This window comes from Trachemys scripta, chromosome 16 (assembly GCF_013100865.1).
Source record: "Trachemys scripta elegans isolate TJP31775 chromosome 16, CAS_Tse_1.0, whole genome shotgun sequence".
NCBI classification, from domain to species: Eukaryota; Metazoa; Chordata; order Testudines; family Emydidae; genus Trachemys; species Trachemys scripta.
Genome location: NC_048313.1, coordinates 473,498 through 489,067, shown reverse-complemented (window position 1 = coordinate 489,067; position 15,570 = coordinate 473,498). Strand labels below are relative to the sequence as shown.

General features: G+C 44.3%; 2 protein-coding genes across 2 annotated transcripts; one reads left to right on the top strand and one right to left on the bottom strand.

Moving 5' to 3' along the window:
- Positions 1-233: 233 nt before the first annotated feature.
- On the bottom strand, positions 234-2,299 carry LOC117888912 (maestro heat-like repeat-containing protein family member 2A). The gene is made up of 4 exons (XM_034792706.1): positions 2,043-2,299; positions 1,817-1,930; positions 644-717; positions 234-380 (listed from the first exon to the last, which is right to left on the bottom strand). The coding sequence occupies exons 1-4, from the start codon at positions 2,083-2,085 to the stop codon at positions 234-236; spliced, it is 378 nt and encodes a 125-aa protein (XP_034648597.1). The 5' UTR covers positions 2,086-2,299.
- A 9,804-nt stretch (positions 2,300-12,103) lies between these two features.
- On the top strand, positions 12,104-15,284 carry LOC117888911 (N-myc proto-oncogene protein-like). The gene is made up of 2 exons (XM_034792704.1): positions 12,104-12,158; positions 14,764-15,284. The coding sequence occupies exons 1-2, from the start codon at positions 12,104-12,106 to the stop codon at positions 15,282-15,284; spliced, it is 576 nt and encodes a 191-aa protein (XP_034648595.1).
- Positions 15,285-15,570: the final 286 nt, after the last annotated feature.

The window sequence follows — 15,570 nt, the reverse complement described above, 5'->3', positions numbered from 1 at the left end:
AGAGGTTTGAGTAACCTAGATAACTCTGTTAGATGGAAAGACCCAGTGTGAGATTCTGATCTCTGTTACACTAGTATAAATCCAGAGTAACACCACTAAAGTCAGTGGAGTTACCTTGACTTTACACCAATATAACTGATCAGATTCTGGCTCTAATCATTCATGTCCTTGAGTCAAAACTCCCACGGAAGGCAAGGGGAGCAATCAGCATGCAAGTATGGTAGGACCAAGTCCTACGTGTTAAGAACTCTCCTTACCAGTTTGCTGGTGGACACACTGAACTCGCGGAAAACATGTGCTACCATATCCCATGCTGCACAATTCTCCACACTTCCTGAACTGAGCAGCCTCCTGATGAAATGAAGAACTGCCTTCCTCACCTGCAAGGGTAGAGATTACACACAAGAGTTCTTGTTATCCCTTCTGCCTGAAATAGGAGATAGGATATGAGACTCCTTAGGCTTTTGAGTTTATCTCCTTAGATTATAAACGTGGATACATCTAACACTGGCAGGAGAATGACATGCCTTCTCTAGTCTGCAGTCTCTCCTCTGGATCTGAATGAAAGCTCCACCCAGATATCCATTCATCCCATATCATTGAAAAAAACTGAAGTATTTCACTGCTCCACACACAATCTTACCTTAGCAGTCTGATCACTGAAAGTGGATTTCACTGCCTTCACAATCAGAAAGTTTTTAACTCTTGTCTCGGGCACTGAAAGATAAGGAGAGGTGTACAGTACTTCTTTGTTCCACTCACTCACTTTCCACATTGGAATTAATCCTGGATTTCAAAGGGCCCTATTTAAGAATAGTACCGAGCTTCTCTCATCTACAGAATCAGTGGGAAAAACATAGGACCAGACTCTAGTCTCAGTTACACCAGTGTAAATCTAAAGTAATTCCATTTCTATAAAGAGTGCCATCACACTACCATGATGGAAATATTATCAAAGCGTTAGATAGACTGAGGTCACTGAAGTTAATCTGTGTTTACACCAGTAGAACAGAACTCAGAATCTAATCTATAGTGTATAATACTGACGAATATCGAGTCAGGAATCCTATTTTATTTTTATCTGATTATTGTTAACATGCATTAGCCCCAAGTTAACTTCTGTATTTGAAGTTGAAAAATACCTTGGGCTACATTCAGCACTTAGTTGAACCTGTTGATTTCTGGGTGGCCATAGGGGGGTAACTTAGGGCAGCATTTGGTCCCTTAGTGGAGATCCAAACCACTGGTGATTGTGTGTTATAGAGACTCTGTGCCCCATTTGCAGAGGCGATGAGTCTGTTACAGCCCTGCCGTGGCTACAGAGCCTTGGTTCTTTAGCTCAATCTATAGTAGCTCATGCTTTTAGCTCTGGATCAGGGCCGGCTTTAGGCCGATTCCCCCGATTCTCCTGAATCGGGCCCCGTGCCTAAGAGAGCCCCGCACCCCACGCCTAACAGGGCCCCGTGCCCAGCGGCCTTTTTAATTTTTACTCACCGAGCGGCGCTCCGGGTCTTTGGCGGCACTTCGGCGGCGGGTCCTTCACTCCCTCCGGCTCTTCGGTGGCACGTGAAGGAGCCGCCGCCAAAGTGCCGCTGAAGACCCAGAGCGAGTGAAGGACCCGCCGCCGAAGTGCTGCCGAAGACCCGGAGCGAGTGAAGGACCCGCCGCCGAAGACTCGGAGCGCCACCTGGTGAGTACAAGCCCCACGAATCGGGCACAGCACTTCCTAAGCTGGCCCTGCTCTGGATATCCCCAACTCAACCCTCAGCATGTCGGCCAAGAGGGCAGCTGGCACAGTTGCTCCTGTGTTACTTACAGTCGGCACCAACAATAGCACTGAGCAGATTCAAAGAGGCCACACGAACAGCCTCATTCTCAATCTCCAGCTGCGAGAGCAGAAATGCTATCAGATCATCAGGAGAAGAACGGGCTGCAAGGGAACAAATCACGTCCTCACTGACAACAGAACTCTTATTCTTACCATACCTGACAAAGGAAGTTACAAGGAAACCACTGTGTAACTCAGAGTCTCTTCCCCTTACCTAGCAGAACTACACAATCCAACAGCTCTGCGTGATTTTCCATGCTGAGCGGCTCAGCTTGAGAACAGATCTGTGGGAAGAAGGGAAATGGTCAAAGAAAAACTAATCAGAAGCAATTGAAAAGAAAATGTTCAATGAATTTCTAAGCTTCCACTTCCTACTTGTCCAACTCGAGGTCTGAACCCCAGGTAGATGGTACTGAATGCACAGCAAGAATCAAACACAATGACCAATACATTCGATAAGAGAAGCTAAAGGGTTTTGAGCAGCAGAGCTGATCGAATCAAGACACAGCCACAGTTTTTACTAGACAACTCTGACTCCCCTGATAATCGGCTTATGGTGAAATTGCTTTACAAACGGAGCTGGATATTAGCTAAGAAAATGAGACCGCTACCTGCTTACTCCTGAGCCTACAGAAATCAGGAAGGCATGAGGAGGTGCCCAGGCTCTGCACTATCATTCGATAGATTTTTATTGTTAATATGCTTCAGATCTGCTGTGCCTAAGCTCAAGGGATCCAAGCAAAACCACCCCTCACCTGGTTGTGCAGAGCACTGCAGATGGCTTGAAACTTCTCTTTAGGTAGAGGGATCTCATATTCACAAGAGACCTCCAAGAGCTGGCTCAGACTCTGCAACAGAGGGTGAAAGTCAGATGGTGGCACACACAGGAGCAATATGTAGTGACTGAAGCAGCTTCAGGGGATTCCTCGATTCCAAGGCTGGAACGGATTATTGCCATTGTCTAGTCTGAGCTCCAGTACAACACAGGCCATAGACCTTGCCCAGAATAATTCCCAGAGCAGAGCTTTTAGAAAAACATCCCAATCTCAATTTAAAAACTGTCAGTGAGGGAGAATCCGCCTCGGCCCTTGGTAAATGGTTCTAATGGTTCATTATCTCACCATTTAAAATGTACGCCATATTTCCAGTCTGAATGTGTCTAGCTTCAGTTTCTAGCCATTGGATCAAGTTACACCTTTCTCTGCTAGACTGAAGAGCCCATTATAAAACATGAGTCCCTCGTGTAAGATATTATAGACTGTAATTAAGTCATCCTGTTACAGGACAGGTCCACCCCATCAGGTTGGTACCAGGTTGTGGAGGAATTGAAGTAGATCTGGGGCGGCCCCACTGGCCTAGTCTCCCTAGTCACCGCAGCAGTCCTGGCTCCTAGGGCAGCATAGCCTAATGGTCGGGATCAGTGCAGCAGCCCTTCGGTGAGGGCCCACGGCCCAACAGCATGAGTCACTAGAGCTGCCCTTCTAGGTATGGCAGTGCGGCCTAGTGGCCAAAGGCAATAGAACCACCTCTCCCGGTAGGGCAGTGCAGCCTAGTGGCCAGAGACAATGGAACCGCCCTTGGCAGCAGGGCAATGCGGCCTAGTGGCCAGAGTCAATAGAACCACCTTTTGCGGCAGGGAAGTGTTGCCTAGGCCAGCCCTTCTCCACTGGCTCCTACCTATTCCACAGGTCCCAGCCCAGGGCCCTGTCTTGCCGCAGGGGTATCTGCCTCCAACTCAGCGGGGATCCTTCCAAAACATGCCGAGTCAAAGCCTGGTACCTCAACTGGATCAGTGCTTAGTCCACCTAGGCTACTTCCCACCCGTTCTTCCACAGCTGGTAGTCTCCGGGATTCTGTGGTCTCTCCTCCATCTCTGGCATTGGGTGGCTGGGGGCCTCTGAATCCTGGAGCTCTGGCAGTCTCAGAATCCCGCAGAGAGACTGCCAGAGCTCCAGGATTCAGAGGCAGCCACAGTCCAGCTGGCCTCTGAATCCTGGAGCTCTGGCAGTCTCTCTGCGGGAGCCTGCAATGCACCTCTGCTCCCTTCAGCAGTCATCTCAGCCTGAGCTGAGCGGCTCTTTCATATCCTGGTTCCACCTGAAGCATGCCCAGCAGAGATGGGGGGGCATGGCCTCCTCGGCCCACAAAGTATGATTAACCCCTGCTGAACCAATGCGGGGTAGGTAAACCCCATCACACACCCTTTTACTGTCTGTTTGTTAAACTAAATAGATTTAGTTCCTTGATTCTACCACTATAAGGCATGTTTTCTAATCCTTTAATCACCGTGGCTCTTCTGTCAATATCCTCTCCAATTTATCAACAGCCTTTTTGAATTGTGGGCACTAGAACGGGACACAGTAGTCACACAAGTGCCAGATTTAGAGGTAAAATAACCACTGTACTCCTACTTGAGATTCCCCTTTTCATGCATCCCAGCTTTAGCTTTTTTGGCCGCAGCATGAGTTCGTGTTCAGCTGATTATTCATCATGACCCCCAAAATCTTTTCAGAGTCATTGCTTCCCAGGACAGCATCCCCCATCATGTATGTATGGCCTAAATTCTTTGTGCCTAGATGCAGACATTTCCATTCAGCCGTATTTAAATGCACTTTTGTTTGTGCCCAGTTTACCAAGTGATCTAGATCACTTTGAATCAGTGAGCTGTCCTCTCCATTATTTACCACTCCCCAATTTTTATCTCATCTGCCAACTTTATCAGTGATGAGTTTATGTCCTCTGCCAGGTTATTGATAAAAAAGATGAAAATCTAATTCCTTCCTGCATCTAAACACTTTTCTCCTTTGCTGCTTGAAGCTTCCAGAATGTCTCTGATGCCATCTACATATTTTACTATGTTTAAGCAGTTGTGTAGTGCCCTCATGCTATCAAACAAGTCCATGATCCCTTGGTTCCCTCCAAATCATGGGTATTTCAACCTCAAAAGTGACCACATACTCTGTACCAGAAAGCTTCAACCAACAGAGAGGAGGGATAGCTCAGTGGTTTAAGCATTGGTCTGCTAAACCCAGGGTTGTGAGTTCAATCCTTGAGGGGGCCATTTAGGGAATTGGGGTAAAAAACTGTCTGGGGATTAGTCCTGCTTTAAGCAGTGGGTTGAACTAGATGACCTCCTGAGGTCCCTTCCAACCCTGATATTCTATGATTTACATCACTACCAAGAAGTTATAGCTGTCTCATGACTTCATTTACAACTGTGTAGCCCCACTGAAGAGAGAATATGGCCCATTACTTCTTGCTCATGTGGTACTGAGGTAGATGAAATAGAGAGACAAGGGGAGTGAGACAATATCTTTAATTAGATTATCTCACCCACCTTCTCGCTCTAATATCTTGGGACCAACATGGCTACAACAGCACTGCATAGGACGGTAGATGAAATAGACAGGCAACGCTTTTATATATCTAGTTATATAAGCCAAAGCAATCACCCTCATGCCTCCTTAGAATTAATTTTCAACCACTGACAGTTGGTTTGGTACTGACCAGAGACAACATCTGGCAGCCCCTGCTCTGAGGAGCTTCTGATCTAAAAGAGAGACACAGAGTTGACAGGATGTACTGGGAAATCACAAGGAGGGAGTATCTTGTTGGGGAGTGGGGCAGGTGTTCTGTTTTTTATCTCCTTATCATTCTCCCCAGGAAACAGAGGATGCTTTTCATAAGAGGCATTTACCTACAAATCTTGTTGCCTGGGTCACCATGCGCATAAACCCAGAACTCGTGTGGATATTTATTATCTAACAAGTCACTGTCTAAACCAGGAAACCCCACTGGCAGCAAATTCCTCATGCAGTTCATACATGCACACGCATAGACAGTTACCTTAATGAGGGGTACCTCACCTTGGTGACGTGAAAAACATCAATGTCCTCCTTATATTGCTCAAGGAGCCATGAGATCAGTTCGAATATCCGATCGTGATGCTCCTCTTTGTGTAGCAGGAGGCTCATCATGGGACCAAGGGCTTTGATGATGGCTTGCTTGAGCTGCATAGATGAGATACAGAATTTATGTTCCTAAGAATTCATTCAATATCATCCAATGGGCACACCTTTTCTACTTCTAATGAGTGCAACTTCCCTTGTTCCACTGTAGGAACGGCCCGATCTCAACATTTCCTGGTAAAGAACCGGGATTCGTAGGGTTGGTTTCAGGATTATATTCTAATGCACTTCACAACTATACCAGGTAAGATATTCCCCAGATTAGTATGCATTCTCAGCCAACTCAAAACTGCTGTAATTCCACTGGGGCTGAATGGACTTATACCAGGAATTAATTTAGCCCACTATCCCGTGTTCATCTGCACATTAGGTGCATAAAACTAGAAGCTATGTACACGGTGTACAGACAGAATTTCCATGATGTGGTGACATTATAAATATATGGGTTTTAGATGTTTTACATGACACTCTGTTCCATCCAAAAGGACCTATCATTAAAGGCCATCATCACAGAGAGTGACAGACACATAGAATTTAACATTACAATTTCTGCTAAAGGTTTAGAAAGCCAGCAATGCTCACCTGCAGCTCCTCACATTGCAGCCAGTTGCTGGTCACATGACAATAGAATGGAAGAATTGCATCGAAGAATGGCAATGTACCCATGCTGGGGAATGTGCTCTTATCCCAGTTAGTCAAATATAGATTCATTGCCCTTGACCATTTTTCCAGAACTGCATGGAAGGAGAGAAGACAGGCAATGTGAAAAGGACATATTAGTAACGAGGAGAAGTTGCTTTATCAGTGAACTCACCCAGGCCTAAAGTTTACTACAATTCCATGGCAGCTACTGCTTAGTTCAGGACTACACGCTGAAATCCCGTATCAATTTTGAGCTATTTCTCTTCCCCCCATTCCATGTCTTGTTTCTGAAAAGGCTTTTAAATTTGCATATCTCTCAATCTTTTTTCAATTACCATCATTTGAGGACAAATTTTTTCTCCCTTCCTTGTTACCTCTTCATTAGAGCTGGTTGAAAAAGCAGTTTAAATTAAATTAAAAATCTTTACTGATGGTTTTTTTTTTTTTTCAAAATTGCAAAGTATAAAAATCATTGATATTTTTCAAAAATCAAAAAAATCCAGCCACCTCTTTAGCTGCTCCAAAACACTGGACGCACACTTCCTGATCAAAATGGTCATTGACATTTTTCAGGTTTGTTTTTCATCAAATTTGGAAAGAAAAAGTGTGGAAAATATAATTAAAAATCAAAAGATTTCAACCAGCTCTCCTCTGAATGACTCGCGTCCTCTGCAGTTATTGTTTATTTAACCCTTACACTGTATGATTTCATCTTGAGTTACAGTTTGTCTGAAAGATGTTCAGTGCCCCTCACATCCATTGGCTTTACTGGGATTTGAAGGGATTGGGGAGCACTTTGCCCTAAAAGTTGGTGTATTTAGTGTCCTTGCTAAAAAGAATTAGGGCCCAATCCTGTTCTCTATGAAGTTGATGGCAAAATTCCCATTTACCTCAAAGGCACAGGATTAACCCCTTACTGAGCATCACCTGAAAAGCAAAGGAGGAGAGAAGTGGAGAGGAAGAGAAGATAGAGAAAGAGGGTGAAAGGAGATGATGATAAAGAAACTAAGGGGAGAGAATGGGTGGAGAAGTGGGAAACGGGATTTTTAAATGTTCAGTAATGCAATCTGCTTCCTTCACCTCCTCCCCCAGGAGCCTCCTGGCAGATGGGCAGCGTCAGCCTTTGTGTGTGTTTATTTTAAATTATATCCATGAGTCATAAAGGGCCTGAACTTACAAATGCTCCGCGCCTCCTGCAAAGTACGGAGCACTCTCAACTTCATTGAGTGCCACGGGAGCCAAGGAACGCAGCACCTGGTGCAATCCAGGGCAGGGAGCACAGTTCAGGGCCTGTTTGCAAACTTGGCCAGTCACTTCAATCTGTACCAAGACCCCCTCAATATCCATTTTGGGCCCCTCCAGTAAGTGCTGCACTTACCACCACAAAATGCTTGTCTCAGCCTGCTGTCCTTGACTAACCCCAAGATGGGGAACATGGCGTTCAGGGTACTTCCCACATATGGGATACACTTAAGTGCTGCAGAAAAAGGCCAGAAGAGAAGGAAGAAAGATAATCAGCTGCTCTCTGCCTTCTTACAACACACTTAGAAACACCGTGGGGCAGGATGCTATGGGCTCCTAGGCCATTTTGCACTGCGTAAGCAGAGCAGAATGGCTTTAAAGCAGCCATTGAAAGCCAGTGGGAGATTCACCCTGAAGAGGGGAATCCTCCACCAGTGTACAGCTGTGCCCGATGCCCAACTCACTCCCAGAGTAAGGGGAGAGAGCACTGGGGCGGGATGGGAAGTGGGGTGGAGAAGAGCTCCACTAGACCTGATCTTCCCCCATCCGATCCTTAAGGAACTTCAGTCAGGGACATAAGTTAGAGCTTGCACCTCCGTCTGGATAGCTCATGATCTGGAAGCCAAGAACTAGCAACAGCAGTTAATCTCGTGTCTCTCCCCAGACACACCCGCATGCACACACGCAAACAGAGCTCTGTTTAGCTGTAACATTTTTAGGGAGAGAGTGTAATCCCCTGTCCTTAAATGAAAGACAATAACTTTGAAACAAAAGGTGGAAGTTACCATACCATAAGCTGATGACAGGTTGCCCAGCGTAATGAAAATATACTCTTCAGGCTTCTCCTGTACTGTCAGATGACATTGCAGCTCGTACATCACCTCATAGAAATAGCAGCATCCCAGGGTCACTAAGGTGTTGCTAGCTGCCACTTTTAGTTCATTTGTTGCTTCCTAAAAAAAAAAAAACAGGGAGAGAGAGAGAGAGACTGAGGTGACTGAAGCCGGTTGCACTAGCCAGAGTTGTTTATATGAGTCAAGTCCTTATTTCTGTGCATAAGTTGTGAATGAAGCCTCCCAACTTTCTGTGGATAGAGTCATTAGTCATAAATATTCATCGAGTCATTTGGCTAAACAATTTTCAGCCTTTGAGTTCCTTGCAAGCTGCTTAGTTAGACTATTTACTATTAGCTACTTGTGGTGGATGTCATATGATATTTTTCCCTGCCCTTCCCTGAGGAGGTAGTGAGACACAGACTGGGCAGCTTCAAGATATTCAGAGCGCTTTCCTGGAATAAACTGTCCCCCAAAAGGAGGCTGACTTCCTTTGGAACAAGAGGGATTTTTCCATGGGTTTTCCTGCTGGCAAACTATATTCTAAATCCAATGCTGCTTCTTTTGGAGATAGCTCAGATTCTGTCTGTCTTGGGGCTTTCTACTGCCACTTATCGCTCTAGTATCAGAGCGCCTTCCACATAACATCAGGATCAATAATGAAATCCCTAGTAGACTTCGGGAAAGACTTGCTCATTAAGAAACCATAGGCCTCTCTCTGTGTCTGATATCATGTGTCTCGGGTCCTGATCCTGCAAAGCACTTAAGCACATGTGTAACTTTTGCATGTGAGTTCTCCCATCCTATGCATATGCACAAGTGCTGTCTAGGACCTGGGCTTTGGTCTGGAGGAAGGTGTGGGCCTCTAACAGGAGAATACACTTTCGTTTCCGTATATAGTTTACCCCCCGAAAAAGAGAGTTTTAATTAGTTAAAGCTTTGGATCCTTTGATTAGTATCTCGGGAGAACTAACTTACCTGAGCCTCTCTCATGTGTTTTGAGGCCAGGGTTATTATTTTGATAAGTAGCCTTCTCTGTAGGCCCCCGGTGTCCTGCTGTAATACTTTCTCCAGGACACAGTAAATGTCAACTCTGTCTTGCTGCAGACAAAACATAAAAGAGAATAAACAATTGGAAAAAGGTTTTCTTGATGACCACACAGTAATTTGGCTAATAAGCCCCTGCCCTAAAGAGTTTACAATCCACACATGAAATGACTAGCCCAAGTCTTATCATAACAGAGCAGGTCCGTGGCCAGGAAGAGAATCCATGTCTCCTGAGTCATTATCCAGAGTTCTATCCACTAGGCCACACCGACTCCTCAGCCTGCATGCTCACACAACTAATCCATTGGCTTAATTGGTGTAAAACATGCCAGGCCCTCCACAATCACTGCATTCAGCAGCACTTCAGAAGCAGCCGAGCAATTTGCATATTTTAATCTTCCTGGAGAGAAAAGAGCCAGAATAAGCGCCCTTCACTGCCCCCTTATCTAGTTTCATTTATTTAAAACAAACAATACAAATGCGCACCTCGCCCTTGCTCTATCCACTCCAGACAGAATTTGTAAATGTGTAATTACAAAATACCCAACTCCCGCAGTAAGTCCTCAACAGCTCCTAGGGGAAATTAGCTCAGCAGTTAGATCGACATTGACAGTCGCACACTTGAAGGTGTCTTTTATGAGGCCCATCAGTGTAGAAATTCACAGATGATACTAAATATGGAGGAGTTGTGGTATCAGCTGGGACAGAGAAAAACTAAAGAGGGACACAGAGAAATTAAAAACCTGAGCAGAGAACAAGATTCATTTCAGAAAACTGCCAACTAGCACATCTGGAAAGGAGGTAGAAGTAACTGACATAATGGGAGGGAGAAAAGTGGGAAGCAACAAGTGTCCTGGGGGTGACAGTGAAAAACAAAGTCAACTTGTATATGCAAGGTGTGATGGCTCCCACAAAGAGCCATGTGGGTTGGGTCTTTTACACACAGGGATCATGGCACAAAGCAGGAAGACACCAGTTCCTCTCTGTTCAGCTGAGGTGTGACTGCATCTGGATTGTTGCATTTTCTAGCACCACATTCCCAGAGAGTGCAACAAATTGGAAGTAATTCATGGGAGAGCAAAAAAAGAATGCAGGGGGGTGGCAGAATTGACTTCTGAATAGAGCCCTGCAACCTGACCCAAATCCTACGGGACCTGACTATAGGCGTCAGGGTCAGGTTGGATGAGAAAACCCCTCTTGGACTCGGGTCAGGTCGGCTCTCCTCCTTTAGCCCATGGGATCGGCACAACCGCATTAGCAGGGAAATGGACTGGATGATCCAATAGGTCTTTTCCATCTCTGTCTCCTGCGAGTCTCTAAATCTATGTGACCTGCATGCCAAGGTCATAAAGCACTTTGGAACGTTCAAAGCCAATCAGATCTCTTGACTGGCTAAACATTCCAGTGGTTCTGCTTGAAAAGGACTGCTTCTGCACACTGCAATCATACCAGACAGCTCCACTGGGGAGAAGCTCCTTCCCTTCATTTTTAAATGTAAGGAGGATTTGTTTAATTGAAAATTGTCTCTGATAACTTATGAATACATAGGCACTATGTAACTCAAGTAATTAATCAAATTAATTAACATAATTCATTGAGTGATTCAAATAATTAAAGTACGAGGAGGCCATGTTCAGTTCTGAACTGAACTGCTTATCTTGGCCTCCTAATACTTTAATTGAAACTAAAATGCCTTCTGTGTTGGCCCTTAATAGAGAAATGGACTTTGTTGGATGCAAGTATTAATAAATGGAAAAAGGGGTCTGAATATTACTCCTAGGGGAATTCTGCACTACTGCGCATGTGCATAATTAATGAGCTTAGGATTTAGAGCAGGGAGTCAGTTCACTTGGGTTTTATTCACATTCTTTTACTAACTTGCTAAGTGGTGTTGAGCAAGTAACTTAATTCCCTGTGACACAAATCAGCCATAAATGGGGATAATGCTTACCATTCTCACAAGGGTGCTGTGAGTCTTAATTCATTAGTATTAGGTAAGTGCTTTAAGATTTTTGGATGAAGATGCTAAAGAAGGGCAAAGTATTATTGGAAGAGCTTACTGCAAGTCCTATAGTGTACTTTTACTATATCCAGCCCATGTACTCCACTGTGTGTAAAAGGACAACGCTTTCTTTATAGAGCATTATATCATCCTGATCTGTAATAACAGCATTTTGCATTCTGAGTTTATGCCTGAGGACAGAAGGATGAATACTGATTATACTGATGGTGCGCCAGGCCAAGTTCTATACTGAATTACCCCCATGCATTCCCCTATACCCCCATGAAGTCAGGTAGAATTTGGTGTGGACACATGGAAAGCAGATGTAATTTCATGAAATTGCCCTACCTCATCCTGTCGCAGTTTCTCTAGCAGAACTGTCACAACGCTAGCCAGATTGGTCTCAGCTATAAAGGCAATCCTGAGGGCAATTTTGCCCTTATTTTGGTCATCCATATTTGCCAGGAGGGAATCAACCTCATTATAAACACCTGAAATTAAATAAAAGGATTCGGCTGGTTACCACTGATAGTAGAAATTGATGCCGGCCTCTTTAATTCACTGTCCAGTAAAGATTCTGCAGGAGCCCAAACACTGTGAGAAGTAGACCTGGGAATCATGTAAATCCTCTTCCTTGCGCCTGATGACCAGGTTTATTTGCTGAACTACCCAATGTGTTTGCGGGGAAATCATAATGAAGAAAATTTGCTCCTTTCAAGTAGATCCCCACGTAAAATAATCTTCCTTTCCCTCTTTACTATCAATTCAAGAGTTTTGCTCGCATACAGAATAATAATTTATGGTCAAAATTTTCAAAACTGGGTGCCTAAACTTAAGCTCCTAAATCCATATTAAGGCACCTATGCCCTGAGTCAGCATCCTAATCACATGCTTAACTCTAAGCCAACAAAGAGACCTAAAGTTAAGCACATGTTTAAGAGTTTTGCTTAGTCAGGGCCTCATTTTCAAAAATCCTGAGCACCCACATGTACCTATTGGCTATGCTGGGAACTTTTTGGGGCTCAGTATCTCTTGAAAATCAGGCCACTTTTTTAGACATCGGTATGAATTTAGAATCCTAACTTTAGGCCCTCTGTTTTGAAGAACGCCTTTAATCTTATTTTATGGTCATTTAAATACTTGCAGAGAAGACTCATGGAACAGAGTTCATCCGGTTGCCTGTAGAGGTCATAAAGGACTTTCCTGCCCATGTACCATTGACTAGATGTACACTGTGAGTGGGGTCAGGTGGTTCCCTCCAACCTTCACCTGAAGCATCAGGGATTGACCATAGCAGGAGAAGGGACACCTGGTAAGGTGGACCAGTGCTCCAAGATGGTTCAGAGAATCTGTTTCCTTAGATGTCCTGCTCACATTCTCAGGGTCCAACTGATCTCCAGAGTTGTGGGGGGGAAGGAATTTTCCCCTGCTCAGATTGGCAGGGACCTTTGGGTGGGAGGATGGGGCACTGATCACCTGCTCGGATCATCTGGATATATCTGACCTATTCAATTCTCTACCATTGCAAGGGCCTCAGGCATTGGTGGAACCGCAGTCTCTCCTGTTCTCTGCCTATGGCACACAACAGTTTAGTCTCCTAAAGACTGAAATGGTTTAGTCCAAGACAAGTTTTTGGGTTCAGTGTAGGGTTGCTAGGTGAAATTTTAATGGCCTGTGAAATACAGGAAGTCAGGTTAGATGATCTAATGGTCCCTTCTGGTCTTAAACTCTATGAAACTATGAAATAGCTGATATATTAAAAAAATCTGGATTTTATCTCCCATGTATCTCTTAGCTGTGGGCAGAAATTCTCCAGGAGACTTAATATTTAACAAGAACTCTGAAATGCCATATTTATCTGTCTCCATTGTAACAGCATTCCAAAACATGAAGGAGGAACTAACAAGATTTCCCCTTCCCAGGAAAGACTGCTTGAGGTTAGGTGACTGCCCATCCTTTATGCAAATTGCATCCTTCACTTCTAACACCCAGATGCAAACTGAATCATAACTATCCTACATTGCCCATCTAGCTACAGTAGTGATAGTGTGGGATTAGGAGCACTAGTATTGCTAAGAAATGTGACCCCAGGCTTTCTTATCCTGCATTTAAGATATTAGCAGAGCTTCATTTAGACAGCTAGAGGAGAAGTCCTTCTGCATTTTTTGTTCTAATTTCCCCCATCTCTGATGGATTCCACAGCTAGATGTTGGCTCCATGGATGCAGAAGACACAAAATGAGGACCCATAATAAACATAAAACAACTGGGAGAAAAGAAGGAAAATCTCCCCCATAGCATTCAATAGAAACTCAGATTCTCAGGAAAGTTTCCAGGTCCAGAGGCTGTAGGCCAACTCCTCAACTGGTGTAAATCAACACAGCTACAAGGAAGTCAACAGAGCGACACTGGTTTACAGCAGCTGAGGTTCTGGTCATATAAATGGAGAACATTACAGCTAATCTATCTGTATGCCTATGCTTTCTAAATGTGTTTGTGATTATAGAATGGATATCGAGAATACAATGCTGACCCTTACCTCTGTCGGTTACCTCCTGCTCACTCACAAATATATTCATGTTTAATACCTCCTCCAGTCAGACCTCCAAAGAGCTCCCGTACTGATAGGCAGCTGGCCTCTCAGTCAGTCGTGTCCAGGATAGCCAGTTAAGATTATGCCAGCACTATTATGACATCCATGTGACTGTGGCACACCTCATAAGCTGCTGCTGACCAGGTATGTGCTGTAATTACATGGTCAAGATCCTCCAAGTTATTTAGGCTCCTAACTCGCACTGAAATCAGTAGATGTTAGGAACCTTAATACATTTCAATATCTGGGCCCATACATGTAAGCAGTTCAATAGGTCGCTAAATTTGCTCCAGTGTCGAATTTCTCACTCTCTCTACGTCATTTTGAATTTTGGTTCGGTCCCTCTCTCAGTTTGCCACACTTTCCAATATCGGTTTAATCTGAAAAGTGTAAGTGTGTGTAGCGGTCAGTAGGTTTCCGGGATAGGGTGGTATTTATGTGACCATCGCTTATTAGCACAGTAGTGTCCAGGAAATGGACCGCTTGTGTGGATTGATCTAGGCTGAGGTTGGTAGGTTACTAGTTTTTAAATGTCAAGGTCCTGTGTGAATATTTTTTGGCGAGAACAACTTACTTTCTTTCTTTATCTTATATTTTGTATTTCTAAAGATGAGGAAGAGGATGACGTGGAAGACATTGAGGTTCTGGCAGTGGAGAAAAGGCACTCTTCCTCCAAGAAGACAGTTATGACTATTATTCTAAAGCATTGCACCCCGATTCACCAGCATTATTACTACACCGCCCCTTCCCCATACATTGAAAGTGAAGATGCCCTGCCACAGGAAAAGCTAAAAAATGAGGTGCCCCATGTCACAAAACCCGTGATCCAACCAGAGTCTAAGAGTTCAAGTCCTCAAAATGCAGAGTCAGAGGATAGCAAACGTCTACGCCTCAGCTGTCTGGAACGTCAGCGGAATAAGGATCTGCGGTCTAGTTTCCTCACATTAAGGGACCATGTACCTGAACTGGTTAAAAATGAGAAAGCCGCAAAAATACTCATCTGGAATAAAGCCACTGATTATATCCATTCCCTTCAGGCAGAGGAACACAAGTTATTGCTAGAAAAGGAAAAACTGCAAGCCAGACAACAGCAGTTGCTAATGGAAATAGAACACATGAAGACTTGCTAAACTTTTTTTTACCTGACCTGGACAGTCACTGCCACTTTGCTCATTTTTGATTCTTTAAAAAAATAATTGTGTTTTTTGATGTTAATGTTGTTTTACTTTCGATCCAATCCTTGAAGTAGTTGACGAACTATATTATCCGGGTAGAGAGCGCATGGATGTTCTTGCAAGGAGGCTGCCAAACAATGAGACACTGCCCTCATATTGCTTCTTAAGAACTATAGATGTTCTTTAAAAGTTGTGAGCATTTGGAGCTACTGATGGCACCTAGTTGAGTTTAAAAACATTG